This window comes from Staurois parvus, unplaced genomic scaffold, assembly GCF_062004578.1.
Source record: "Staurois parvus isolate SC_StPar_1 unplaced genomic scaffold, SC_StPar_1.0 ptg000077l, whole genome shotgun sequence".
NCBI lineage: Eukaryota > Metazoa > Chordata > Amphibia > Anura > Ranidae > Staurois > Staurois parvus.
This window is the reverse complement of record NW_028317873.1, coordinates 2,280,148-2,295,509: the sequence shown is the minus strand read 5'-3', so window position 1 is coordinate 2,295,509 and position 15,362 is coordinate 2,280,148. Positions and strand designations below refer to the sequence as shown.

General features: G+C 39.0%; 1 protein-coding gene across 1 annotated transcript in view; it reads right to left on the bottom strand.

Moving 5' to 3' along the window:
• Positions 1–15,362, bottom strand: part of ADCY1 (adenylate cyclase 1) — a 380,962-nt gene that overhangs the window by 170,539 nt on the left and 195,061 nt on the right. The window contains exon 4 of the mRNA XM_089669441.1: positions 14,975–15,086. Within this exon, the coding sequence (XP_089525567.1) occupies positions 14,975–15,086 (112 nt within the window). The remainder of the gene's footprint in view (positions 1–14,974; positions 15,087–15,362) is intronic.

The window sequence follows — 15,362 nt, the reverse complement described above, 5'->3', positions numbered from 1 at the left end:
TGGCCAACTGATACACTCTCAGGGCTTCAACTACCATCTCTATGCCGATGACACGCAAATCTATATCTCTACCCTTCGCCTCACCCCTTCAGTCTCTGCCCGAATCACTAGCCTACTGAACGACATATCAAACTGGATGTCACTCTACTTCCTCAAATTAAACCTGTCCAAAACCGAGCTCCTAGTTTTCCCCCCAGCCCGCCCCCTGACTTCTTCATCACGACCAACAGCGCCCCACCCCGCAAGCCAGAGTACTAGGTGTCATTCTAGACTCCAATCTGTCCTTCCAGCCCCAAGTCCAATCTCTGACAAATTCATGTAGACTCCACCTCCGCAACATCTCTAAAATACGTCCGTTCCTAACCCCAGAAACTACTAAGCAACTCATTCACTCCCTTATTATATCACGACTTGACTACTGTAACTCCCTCCTCACAGGCTTACCTCATCACAGGCTATCCCCGCTTCAGTCTATCCTGAATTCTGCGGCCAGACTCATCCACCTTACCAACTTCTCTGCTTCTGCCACCTCCCTCTGCCAATCCCTCCACTGGCTTCCAATTGCCCAACGCATAAAATTCAAATTAGTAACATTGACGTACAAAGCTCTCCATAACACTGCCCCGAACTACCTCACCGACCTGATATCCATGTACCACCCAAAACATACTCTCCGCTCCTCACAAGGCCTCCTACTCTCTAGTTCCCTGGTCTCCTCCTCCCATGCCCGTCTCCAGGACTTCTCCAGGGCTTCCCCCATCCTCACTACCCCAATCCATCAGACTGTCACCTACCCTCTTCACCTTTAGGCGCACCCTGAAAACCCATCTCTTCAGGGAAGCCTACCCCGCCCTCACCTAATTGCCAATCTCCTCCACTCTTCCTACCACTCCAACCCCCACAGCTATTTCCTCCTGTACCACTATCCCCTCCCTCCTAGATTGTAAGCTCCAAGGAGCAGGGTCCTCGAACCCCTCGTGTATTGTATTGTATTGTAGAGCAGATGCGATTTCTCCTGCGCTCTAGGACCCAGACCGGTGGCAAGACGATGGAACCAAAACCAGAAAAAAGCGATCACTAGTGTATTTAAAAGTTGTGCAGCTCCAAACAAGGCTGGGGAAGCCCGACCAATACTGCAAAGTGAAACAGAAAACAAGAAGCGCACCAACCTTGTGCATTACCTCAGTAACCAAATTTATTAATTGAAGAAAGGTACTCACAAACAGCGAATAAAATCAGGCATGTAGTCCTCAAAGGGACTTCAAAGATAAGGAGCCAGCACGAATCCCATCATAGGGGTAGACACTCAGTACAGCTGACGCATTTCGAAGGCCATGCCCTCTTCATCAGAGCTGTATTGTATTGTTACTGTACTGTCTCGTGTACTGTCTCCCATTATAATGTACAGCGCTGAGCAAACTGTTGGCGCTGTATAAATACTGTATAATAATAATCCTTGAAAAACATCTTGAGGAGTTCTTCCATATAAATTCGCAATCTGTATCTAACTCTGGCACCCTTTGCTGCGCTCACAAAGCATATATACGTTGTATAATTTTACAAATGTGTGCTAAAGCTAAAAAACAAAGAAATAAACAGCTTAATGACTTACTACAGGATATTGCAAACTAGAAACGCAAAATAAAGCTCAAGTCGATCACACCACCTCAAATACAGTCTCCAGACTAAGGAACGAATTATGCTCCTTACTAATGTGCCAATTTGATAAAAGTACGCAAAGATTAAAACTCAACTACTACTCTAACGGAAACAAAGCAGGGAAATACCTAGTGAATAAAATGAAATCCATGCATACTAGAACTAAAATACCATATCTTATCAACCCAAAAGATAAAACTAAAATCACTAATCCTCAAGAAATATCAAATTAATTTGCTAGTTACTACGATTCTCTTTATAACCTAAATCAAGACAAATCCACTCTCCAACCTTCTATAGAAAAACATACAAGCATTTTTATCACAAATTTGCTTACCCACTCTTTCGAAATCCCAATTAAGTATCTTAAACTCCCCTATCACAATAAACAAAATAAACAGAACAATAGAAAAACTACCCAATGGCAAAAGTCTGGGACCAGATGGATTTTCCAGTGAATACTGTAAAATTTTCAAAAATACCCTGAGTCCTCATCTAAACCAACTATATACTGATGCATTTTCTTCTGCCTCATTACCTTCCGAAATGCTACAAGTATTAATTGTAACAATCCTCAAATCAGGTAAAGATCCAGACAACCCACAAAATTTCAGGCCTATTTCTTTATTAAATACTTTATTAAATACTGATATTAAGATTTACGCTAAAATTATAGCATGCAGACTGGCCAATAAACTCCCAAATTTGATCAAGCCTGATTAGTTAGGCTTTACTAAAGGTAGACAAACATCTGATGCAAGCCGGAGACTAATCAACATAATTCATTACGCAGACTCACAAAAAATTCCCTCCTTATTACTTGCTCTGCACGTCCAAAAAGGATTTTGATAGGATACACTGGACATACATGTTCCAAGTACTGCATAAATTTGGATTTTCAGGAACAATTATTAATCCTATTTCAACACTTTACTAAAATCCTTCTGCCCAAGTCTATGTATCTAACATGCTATCCAAACCATTCTTAATTACGAATGGTACCTGACAAGGATGCCCATTGTTGCCACTAATTTTTAATCTATCAATTGAACCTCTTGCTGAAACTATAAGAAATAATGCAGATATACATGGCTTCTATATAGGTAAAAACCGCCACAAAATAACGCTCATTGCGGATGACATCATTGTAATGCCAACTAATCCCTCTACTTCTTTATCAGCAATTCAACAAACTCTCATGCAATTCAGTAATATTTCATATTATAAAATAAATGCAACCAAATCTAATATCCTAAATCTGGGTGTAGATCACATTCTAAAAATGCACCTCCAAAACAAATTTCCCTACATCTGGGAAAATGAAGCCATTCCTTATCTTGAAATATTGTTGACAAACAAAACCTCTGACCTAGGAACTCTCAATTATTCTAACTTCATTCCAAAAATTCAAACCCACCTTAATCAAATGGCTAAACATGAACTATCCTGGTCTGGCAGACTGGCCACATTTAAAATGTTCATATTGTCACAGATTTCATATCTATTTAGATCAATTCCAATCCCAATTAAATCTTCATATCTAACAAAACTACAATCTATGCTTAAAAAATACGTCTTGGGAAATATGAGACCTAGATGCTCACATAATATATTAATCAAACACAAAAAAGAAAGGCGAAATGGGATTTGTTGACATTAGGGACTATCACAAAGCATTACTATTAGACCAATTCAAACATTGGTTTATAGTGGAAGATGATACAAAATGGGGTGTCATTGAAAAAACTCTAGCCTCTACTACAGATTGCCATACAAGTGCCATACTACTAGCAAGCTCGTGGCAAAGGATTCCCACTAGTAAAACAACAACTGTACAAGCCTCAATTGAAGCCTGGAAATCCTTAAGCTCCATGCCTATAGATCTTCACCAAGTAAATCCTCTTCCTATACCTATAACAGCCTTAGAAGTCGTAATGCCTAGCATAGATATCTCGAATTGGAAACATAATGGTTTACGCACAATACAAAATATTTGTGTTACAAACTATATAAAAATGTTGAATTCCTTATGAAAGAATTTAACCCCCTCCCTTCTGAAAAATCAACCTATACAGGCATCAGTCGTTCAAAACAAAACATAAAGTAAAAACAATATATATACCTAAAGTATCTTTACAGTTCTATAGCTCCGCTACTCCTAAATCAGGTGGTATAACCCTATTTTATAACCTTCTACAATGTAAATCATAATTTAACAAGACTACTCCCTTAATCAAGTAGGAAAAGACTTAGAGACTGAAATCTCTAATGAGCAATGGGAATGTGCATTCAGGAATGTGTTTTCAGCAACTAGATACGTTAACCTTTGGGAGCTAACGCACAAAATTTCAACAAGATGGTATCTAAATCCTTACCAAATGGCCAAATTCTCAGAACAACATAGTCCTCAATACTGGAAAAAATGCGGTCAGATTGGTACTCCATAACATATATTATGGACATGTAAAAATATTAGAAGCTATTGGTATAAAGTTTTCCACATGATATCAGAAATTACTGGGATATTAAAATACCCTGATCCTACCCTAGCCATTCTGAATATAAATATAGACACATATTCAATCCATTATTGACTTTTAGTGGCACATATTCTTCTAGCATCAAGACTTACCATTACTAGACACTGGAAAAAAAACTTAGCCCCTTCTCTAAAAGAAGTCATTGAGCTAGTCCAGACCAACTTCATCTATGAGAAATATTTAGCTTACCTAAATGACAGAATTACCAAATTTGACAAAGCTTGGAAACCCTGGTCCGACTGGTTCAGAACTGTAACCTAAGATATTATTATGTTTAACCTTTTCTTGGATACTCTAAAATTATTATTTCTTGGAACTAGTAGGATTGTTAGGAATTATTCAATATTTCCTTTTTTCCCTTTGTTAAACTTTACCACAGCATATACACTGTGATATTGTGTAGCTTTTCACTGTCCTAGTTGTTTTTTGTTGTAACTATATTTGTAAAACCCAATAAAAATTTATTATGGAAAAAAAATGCAAGGTTATTTTCCCATGGCTGTGGACCAAGTCTTGTATAAATGGGCAGAAATACTAAGACCAATATATGAAATCTTTTAGAGGTTGTCTGAATTCTAAAGGACAAAATAGAAGGCAAGTGGGCATTACCCCTGCAGGGAGCCAGAAAGAAGCACCTTTTCATTAATGATTTACAATGAGGGCAGCAAACTAAAAAAAAATGCACGTCTAATGTGTTCAAGTGTGATATTTGCATATTCTAGTGATTGTTTAAAGTATTTAACATTTATACAGTGAAAAACAGCTGTATTTTTTTGCAGGTGGCACTTTTAGTGATAACAACAACTTAAGAGGAGTCAATTCACTAAAATGTATCACTGTGATCTTCTGGAATTTCTGCAGGAGCTGGATATCTCCAGATTCTTCCTGGTGTTATGTATACTTGTCTGAGATAAGCTGCAGCTATGTACTGTTTCTCTGCGCTATTCCAAAGTTAAGGAATAAAGAAATGCAGAAAGACGGTAATAATATACTGTAGTTTAATGCTTAGGTTAAAAAAGGATAAGCCAGCTGAGATGAAAAAAAATACCTAATACAGAATCTTAAACCAGTTAATCCAGAGGAAGGCCAAAGGCCCTTTTTTAAGACTGATAAGCTATTCTATAACAAATACTCCTTCAAGATCCCCAAAGGGAAAGAGAGCCATATTGTATACAGTTTTTGTTATAAATATTAAATGTCTTTTAAATGTCCCCTATCCCCAACAACCACTCCAAGTCTTACACATACCTGTCTGCATTCCTCTGACATTTTCATTGCTTTGGCCTGGGAGGAACCATGCAACCTCTTCCCAGAATGTGTTCTAGTCTGGCCTTGCTGCTTGTCCAACGGACTGCTTTTCTGTAGGTTTTCAGGGAGATTCTTCCACATTTATGTGGAAGATAATTTATGGATATTGGAGGACTGTTTTTGGTCTGGATTGATGTTGAGTCACTCTTCACATCACTTAAAATACACAGTGCAGCGCTAATAAATAATAAATAAATATAGATGTCCAGTGAACACGTGATACAATTAATCGAACTCAATATATCCCTACAAATATAAATCCAAAGTAATCAGTAAAATATATAATAGTGTCATATGTGTATTCCCTCACAGGGAATATCTCATGCAAAAAAGTGACAAATATAATCATAAATAATATAGTGGCAAGACACATACAGTGCTCAAAAGAAGACGAACCAATATTCAATTACAAGAAAAGTCCAAACAATTGATAACAATAATAATAATGATGATGCAATCATAACGGAAGCTCCTCACGCTCAGCACGTGACTTCATCCTGAAGGCGATACCCAGGAAGGCGATACCCAGAGAGGAATCCAGTCTGATAGGATCGTTTGATCCTTAAAGCGTGCTGGCCCTTTGGGGTCTAAATAAGGAGGTGAGGGGGCATTTTGGCCCTTAAAGGATTGTCACGTGTGAATCACGCACATTGCACATTATTTTTGCATGAAGAGTGGAGTGTGAAGACTATCGCTAAGCATTGCATCATCATTATTATTATTATTATCAATTGTTTGGACTTTTCTTGTAATTGAATATTGGTTCATCTTCTTTTGAGCACTGTATGTGTCTTGCCACTATATTATTTATGATTATATTTGTCACTTTTTTGCACGAGATATTCCCTGTGAGGGAATACACGTATGACACTATTATATATTTTACTGATTACTTTGGATTTATATTTGTAGGGGTATATTGAGTTCGATTAATTGTATCACGTGTTCACTGGACATCTATATTTATTTATTATTTATTAGCGCTGCACTGTGTATTTTAATTGATCATTCACTTATTTCGGGTATAAGTTTAGTGTCAGCAGTTTTTTTCTAAGGGTAGGATTCCATGTAAGCGCAGGAGGTTTTTTTGATTTATTCTTCACATCCATACCACATCTGATGGGAGCACAGACAGTGGTCCAATTGTTGGACCCCTTGGCTGGAGCAAAACATTATTTTCTAATTGATCTACTGAAACTGCTATTGAATAATAATTTATTTGTCTTTAATAGTCAGTTCTTTAAACAATACAGGAATTTTGCCATGGGCACTACCTGTCCTCCTGGCCATGCTTTTCTCCATCTTGGATGGTGGGAGGAGACTCAGTTGTATGTTCTATAGAAATATATAGCCACCAGCCATCAATCATGATCTCCGATAAAAGAAATGCCTGCATGACAATTCCTACAAACTTGCAGGAACTACTCATAAATACAGAATTCCCAGAAAGAAAGTAAAAATTTGATGAGTAGGTTCAAAACCAGAGGAAAGCCTGTTTGGATCATGAGAAAAAGTAAACCAAAAAAGGGAGATCCTGACTTCAAAGAGAAAAAAAAAGGATGAAGATGTAAAGATGGGTAATGTCACAATGTTCGGTTCCCCCTGGGGAAAATTACAAACCCTGCTTGAACAACATTGGTTTGCACTTATGCTGAATAGAAAGGGGCCAAAATAGTTAAAGAAAGACCTAACTTGGCGGCCAGGTGAGCTTCTAACCTGAAATAATTTTTTCCATAGTGAATATACCCTTATGACTGTCATGACTAAAATTGGTGGACCATTGATGAATAGGTTTAAATATGGCCACTGCAGTGTTTTGCAGATTTGTGGATAAAACTAAGGTATTTTGATCAGCTGAAACAGCACAGCTGAAACTGTACTCCTTTTGAGCATTTATTAACTAAACTGCTTCATTTGTTTTCTATATGATCACATGTACAAGATGTAAAAGATTTATGGAGGGAAGCCAAAAAAAAAGACTTAAGATAAGACATATGTGGCATTTTAGGACAAAAAAGAAAAAAGTCCACTAACAGCGGGTTTTAAGCCATTTCATTAGTCTTCTGTTGAAGGACATATATTTTGTGGAATATATCGCCTCCCGTTCCCAGTACCGAGAGGGGATAAATTTGAATCCTCCCACAGAAATACGTGTGCTTTATAAACCCCTGTTTGATGATTCCACATGAATTTAATAATAAGTTGAAATTATGGGCATTTCCTATGAGTTGTGAAAAATACTTTAGTCTAAGTATTCCTCTCACAAGGATAGAAACGGTTGATGGTAGGGAAAGTGTGTCCCCATCTAAGTTGCCCATACTATATGGGAGATACCTAGTCTTGACTGGATGAAACACATTGGTATCATTTGACACATCTTGTCTCTTTCACCACATGACATGGGCACATGACTAGCTAGTTAATTCTGGTACACTGATTCCAAACATCTGCTGGGAGACTAGATGATTGTTTGGGTCATGAGTTAAGTGATGACCCATGTTTTTTGCTGCATGGAGTGATAGTGATCAAATGTTCGTTCCATTTTTTATCCAGGCGAAGCCTAAGTGTGATAAGGTGCAGTACATGCAATGTGCATGTCAGGGATCCTGGTATGACCAGAGATGTGTGTACTGACACAGGGAAACGCAGGCTTCAAGTATGCTGTAAAACAATATAATTTATTCAAGACTATACAGTACACCCAAACACACAGTGCAAAAACCAAACCTCCAACAGATCACAATATGTGTGGGGACACAAGCGTAGTTAGGCAGGCCGGGTCGGTAACTATCGGGCAGACAAGGTACAAAGGAGCAGGCAGGAGAGTTGTCAGGAATAGCCGGGGACGGTGCAGGCAGAGTTCTAGCAGAGTCAAGATCAGGCAGGAATATTAGGCAGGACGCAGACAGGATGCAGGTACAGGGGCTCATGGGCACAAACACCAAGGCACTGATTGCAGGCCTGGCCATTGCTTAAATACACCTCCTGCAATCAGCCTCAGGTGATGGCTTGACTGCAGGAGTGAGATTCTGGCTGCTGAGAGCACCCGCTGGCCAGCACTGGTACTACAGCCCACAAGGCAGGTGAGCCCCAGCACCACCTGTGGTGAGTCCATTCCTGACAGTGCATGGCAGTACAAAGGTACAAAGGAGTAGCAATTAATTGGGACCTTGTGCAATATATGACTGTGTGTCTGTGTATTTGCTTATTGCCACAGAATTGTGTGGCTATGATGTCTAATATCTGCCCATTTGTTTTATATTTATACATTTTTTTTTGCTTGAAGGCATTTGAACTTGATATGCATTATCATGCAAATGAATCTTCTTTTGTTTTTGCACCTACTAACTGGAACATATATTTTCCATGCAACTGTTGCTAGGCAGTTTTGCACAAGACAGCTAGGAGTTATAGAAGGTATCGGGCATGTTTTGAGTGTTTGGACAACATGGTTTTATATGAAAGGCAGTGCCATGCTTTCTAAACCTTTTCTAAAATATTTTGTATCTGAAAAAGTATATTTTATAAATGATTTCTCTTGTATGGAGAGACAGAGAGAAGGGGCAGTATGGCTCTCATCAGACTGCATAGTAAGGGTCTTGGGGCAGGTTACGGGGGTAGGGGGGGCAGGCATTTAACCCCTTCACGCCTAAGGGTAAAACAAATCTTAATGGCTAAGCACAATTTTCCAACGTTGACGTGTTAGTAAAACTGTGCATATCATCACAATTACTTTTTACATCCAGGTGAATTATACTGCATTTTCTTCAGGACAAATTGGGCTTTCATTTGGTGGTAAATGGTAATGGATATCTCCTAATTTTTTTTTATTATCAAAAGAAAACTGGCCCAAAATAGTAAAAAAAAATAAATCTTTTTTTTTTATTTAGCTGTGTGTTTCTTGTTACGACCATAACCTACCTCCATAGAACAACCCAAAATAAATTCTCCAGCTGTTGACAATTGCAGCGATACCACATATGTATATGTTATTTGTTATTTGTACCCGTAGTACAGCCCAGAAACAATAGTGTGCATTTTGATTTTGTTTTTTTTTTACCTAAAACACACTGATGCTGACATTGACACTAACTGACACTGATACCAATTTTGTTCTTAAATTCTGACCTTTGACCCTGACCTTTGACCCTGACCTTGACCCAAAAAAATAACCCTGGCACTGAATTAGATCAAACCTTCATCTAGGTATTTATTCTTTATTTTTTAATTTATTTTTTAATATTTATTTATTTATCTTTTTTTTTTACAAACTTTTTTTTTCTCTCTATGCCAGGAGATAGAGAAATACAGTGTATCTCTCTTCTCCGTTCATAGAGAGAGAAAAAAACAAGGGGGCCGGGCTGCAGAGTGACTGATCACTGTGATAGCCAATCAGAGGCTATCATAGCGATCATGTGACCCGGAATCGGGAGTCCCGGGTCCCGATCGTTAGAACGGGACCCGGGGCTCTCAGTGACACTGTGGTCTTTGTTCTGGGAGCATGCAGTGCGGCGCACTCCCAGCACAAAGACAGGTACGCACATATGCGGCCCCACAGAAAAAAGGCCAGTTCCGTGAGGCTGCATATTTGTGATATCGGCGTCAAGGGGTTAAAGAATAGAAAGAATTATTTCCATATGTGGAAGTTAAAGTGGTTCTAAAGGCTAAAGGTTTTTTACCTTAAAACCTTCTCTGTGCAGCATCCCCCTCAGCCCCCAAATACTCACCTAAGCCCCATCTTGATCCAGCAATGTGTACTGGAGTCTCAGCTATCCCGGGACTCCCTCCGCTCATTGGCTGTGACAGAAGCAGGAGCCATTGGCTCCGACTGCTGTCAATCACAGCCAATGAGCGAATGAGAAAAGAGAGGGGGGCGGTGAATGGGCACACAGAGCAGCGGGTGCCCCCATAGCAAGCTGCTTGCTTTGGGGGCACCCAACAGGAGGGAGAGGCCAGGAGCACTGGCACAGGACCCGAGAAGAGGAGCATCTGGGCTGCTTTGTGCAAAACCACTGCACACAGCAGGTAAGTATAGACATGTTTGTTATTTTTTCTTCTTCTTTAGAATCACTTTAAATCTATTTTCCTCCAGGAGCAAAGTATGCCCTTACTGTATGTATTTGAGATTATTTATAGTGAGGCCAAATCCTCTCCTTAATCTTCTCAATTGGGAGTACATTCAGTTAACTTATTTTTTTAAGGTCTTATATTAAGAAGTCAGTTAACATGAATGCTTTATATACTACATTTTACTAATATTACCACCATGAGAAATAAAATGTAGTGCACATAACATGAGAGCAGAGTATTTGTCTCCTTTTGGATTACATTTCACATATCATACACATGCTTTTCCCACATCCTTTAAAACTTTGTTAACTCTATTTAAAACCATAAAATTTAACTGTCTGTCATCCTTGTCTCTCTTTCTCCAAACTCCTGTCATTGCTCCTTATGGCCTGAGCCACTCATACTACACCCCCTGGCAAAAAGTATGGAATCACCACTCTTGGAAAATGTTAATTTAATTGCTTAATTGTGTAGAAAAAAAAACTAATCATAGATATGCTTCAAAACAATTTTCACTTAACATTCCAACCTTCTGGCTTTAGGAAACACTTAAAAAAATTGAAAAGAATGAAAACTGTAGTCAGTTGCAACTGTTTCTGCAGATCAAGCAGAGGAAAAAAATATGGAATCACTCAATTCTGAGGAAATTATTATGTATTCATGAAAAAAACCCACTACAGTACATCACCAGTACTTTGTTGCACCACCTCTGGCTTTTATACCAGCTTACATTCTCTGAGGCATGGATTTAACTATCAACAAACAGTATTCTTCATCAATCCAGCTCCAGCTTTCTCTTATTGCAGTTGCCAGATCAGCTCTGGTTGAAGACTTGTCATGGATCATTTTCTTTCATTTCCACCATAGATTTTCAATTGGATTGAGGTCTGGACTATTTGCAGGTCATGCCATTGACATTATAAGTATTTCTTGAAGGAACATTTTTACGGCTTTAGCCCTATGGCAAGATGCATTATCATCCTGAAAAATGGTGTCATCATCACCAAACATCTTTTTGGAATAAGAAAAGTGTCAAAAATCTGAATATAAACTTATGCATTTACTGAAGATTTAATGACTGTCGCCCCCCCCCCATACTTTCACCTGACATGCAACCCCATATCATCAATGATTGTGGAATTTTTCATGTTTTCTTCAGGCAGTCTTCTTTATACATTTCAATCGAAAGGCACCAAACAAAAGTTCTAGCATCATAACCCTGCCCAATACAGATTTGTGATTCATCACTGAATATCACTTTCATCCAGTCATCCACAGTCCAAGATTGCTTTTCTTTAGCCCACTGTAACCTTGTCTTTTTTCTGTTTACCGTATATACTTGAGTATAAGCCGACCCGAATATAAGCCGAGGTACCTCATTTTACCAAAAAAACTGGGAAAAACTATTGACTCGAGTATAAGCCGGTGGTGTCAGTGGGGGGAGGAATAGTGCCCCATCGTTGGTGTAAGTGGGGGGAGGAATAGTGCCCCATCGTTGGTGTCAGTGGGGGGAGGAATAGTGCCCCATTGTTGGTGTCAGTGGGGGGAGGAATAGTGCCCCATCGTTGGTGTCAGTGGGGGGAGGAATGATACTTACCTTGCTGACCCCTGCTCCAGCCTGGGCTCGCTCGCTCCCTCCCTCTCCCATGGTACACACTTACCCGTCAGATGTCTTCCTTCTCCGGCCGCTCTCCTCCTCTTCACTCGCTCGATCTTCGCGGTGCCGCTCGGCCCCTCCTCTCCAAGCTCCACCTCCTCGCCGGTGATTGGGCGCCTGTGTGCCTCTCCTGAGCTACAGTTCCGGCGGCCAATCACCGGCGAGGATTGATCCCGGGGGTGTGTCCAGATGACAGGGACGGCATGTCATCCCGCCCACACCTGCAGACGTTGACTCGAGTATAAGCCGAGGGGGCCGTTTTTCAGCACAAAAAATGTGCTGAAAAACTCGGCTTATACTCGAGTATATACGGTATGTGTTAATGATGGTTTTCATTTGGCTTTTTTGTATGTAAATCCCATTTCCTTTAGGCTATGTATTAAGGTCACAGACATTGACTCCAGTTTCTGCCCATTTGTTCCTCATTTGTTTTGTTGTGCATTTTCTGTTTTCAATGTATATTGCTTCAAGTTTTCTATCTTCTTCCTTGGTCTACCAGTACGCTTCCCTTTTACAACCTCTCCATTTGCTTTGAACTTGGTCCAGATTTTAGACACAGCTGACTGGGAACAACCCACACCTTTTGCAACATTCCATGATGATTTACCTTCTTGAATATGTTTTATAATCCTTTCCTTTGTTTCAAATGACATCTCTCCTGTTGGAGCCATGATTCATGTCAATCAGCTTGGTACAACAGCTCACCAAGGTGTGAACTGCAGACTAATTAGCAGATGTAATCTGATACAGATGTTTGTTTTAGAACTGTAAAGTACATGGTGATTCCATAATATTTTCCTCAGAATTGAGTGATTCCATTTTTTTCCCTCTGCTTGATCTACAAAAACAGTTGCAATTGACTACAGTTTTCTTTCTTTTTTTATTATTTTAAGTGTTTCTTAAAACCAGAAGGATGGAATGTTAAATGGAAATAGTTTTGAGGCATGTCTGTGATTGTTTTCTTTTTTCTACACAATTAAACAAATGAATGAACATTTTCCAAGAGTGGTGATTCCATACTTTTTTTCAGGAGTTGTATAACATCCTCCACACTGCTCCTTTAAATTTCAGTCACTCATTAGTGACCTAAAATGTTTACACCCACATGGCAGCCCTTTGTGTGTCTGAAATCTGTACATGCACTGTGTGTTTACAGTAAATGGAGCACACCAATTTTCTCTCTGTGCTTAAGTTACATTATAGTATTGGCACCATTAAGGATATAAGTCCAGGCAGGTTCTTAACCCTTTGAGGACCGTAAGATTTTGGAACGCCAAAAGAATCAATTGTTTTGTTTTTAAAGTTCGTACACTTCAGTTGCTGTAACTAAGCCATTTCATGAAATAATTGGCAAAAAGCTAGATCCATTTGTTGTTTGTTGATAAGAACTAATATTTTGACTCAAACCAAAAAAAAAAGAGTTTTAAGTTCTTAATCAGACGATACATTACAATTAAAAACATGGGACAAATACGTCCCTTGGTCCTCAACTGATGGGTGCTATAATTGTCAACTGTCAGTCTCTAAACCCATTGTGGAAGTTTTTCCTAATCAATATACAGCTGCCACATGACCCAGCTCTTTCCCAGCCTGTCTAAAGGGAAACATAAGTAGGAGGAGCTTCTAGTCCTCTGCTGCTGTTCATTTCTTCAGAATTAAAAAAACAGCCTTTGGAATACTGAGTAAAAATAAATAAATAAATAATATCAATAAACTGTTTTAAATTGGCATACAAATATATATTTGAAATGAAATTATTATTATTTTGGGGAAATAACTTGATGTGGACAGATGTCTGCCAGTCCCAGTGTCATGCCCCTCCAGTCTGTATCCTAGAATAAGAGGGAGGTGAAGCCTCTATTAATCTACATGTAAATTTTGTTTAGATGGTTAGAGAGCATAAAGGAGAAGGAAAGGAGTGGGCTGTTATTTTCCGCTTTGTATAGGCCCAAGTGTGTAAATCTATAGTCACATGGGCTGCTCAGATGTGATAGGGCCATCCTCCCTCATTCCTCCCACCACTTCATCCCCCTCAGCCACTTCATTCCCCTCAGCCACTTCCTATTGTTCCACTACCCCCTCCCTCCTAGATTGTAAGCTTGAAAGAGTAGGGCCCTCTTACCCCTCATACGCTGTCTGTTTTTGTTGTACTGTGCCATGTATTGTCCCCTATTGTACAGCGCTGAGCAAACCCTTTGGCGCTATATAAACTCGATGTAATAATAATAATAGGGAGGAAATGCTCAGCACAGAAACTCACTGAAAACTGAGCATGTGCAGAGTTGCCACTACAGCTGCAAAACCCTGGGCTGAAAAAGGTGGAGATAGAAAGCAGCAGGATCAGGTATTTTGCAGAATACAGAAAAAGAATCTCATACCAACTAGTATGAACAGCATGTACTACAGCATTTATTGATAGTTATTTATGATGTGGGTTTAATGACACTTTACATTTCCCTTAATAACTGACAAAAAAGACATAAAAACATTGTGATGCTCTAGTACACAGCCTGGATGACAGGTCCTGAAGTGGTTACATCTTCTCCAATGTTGCATCATCAATCAAGCCCTCTATTTAAATTGAGGTGTAGGTTTACCATGAAAGCAAAAGCGGCAAACACAGAAACACATCAAAATACAGAATCATCTGGAAGTGTATTGGCCACATGCAAGGGGCCATTAACTAATATTAACCGAATTACAAAAGCAAAAACAAGGAGAACAAAAATGTGAGCCTTACTGTTGCCAATTCATCAAACTTCCCGAACAGTTCATTTAACAGCTTTACCAGCTCTTGTGCTGTACACTGGGATGCCAAGCTTGTGAAACCAACAATATCTGCAAATAAAATGCTGGAAAAAAAATGATAAATTAGAATTTACTAAGTCTATATTATATGCTTGTTAACTATTGCATTTTTACTGCATATTTGATCTTTAAATGTCAATTTAGTCATAATAATATAATATAAATGAACAGTTCACAGCAAAGTAAGCATTTCTAAACGTCAAATTTAAATTTAATTCTTGAGCAATGTCATCAAATTCTCAGTTACATTTATAAATTATACATACCAGACCAGGAAACAAGATTGTGAAAGCATTGATGATTGAGCAATAGGAAAATGT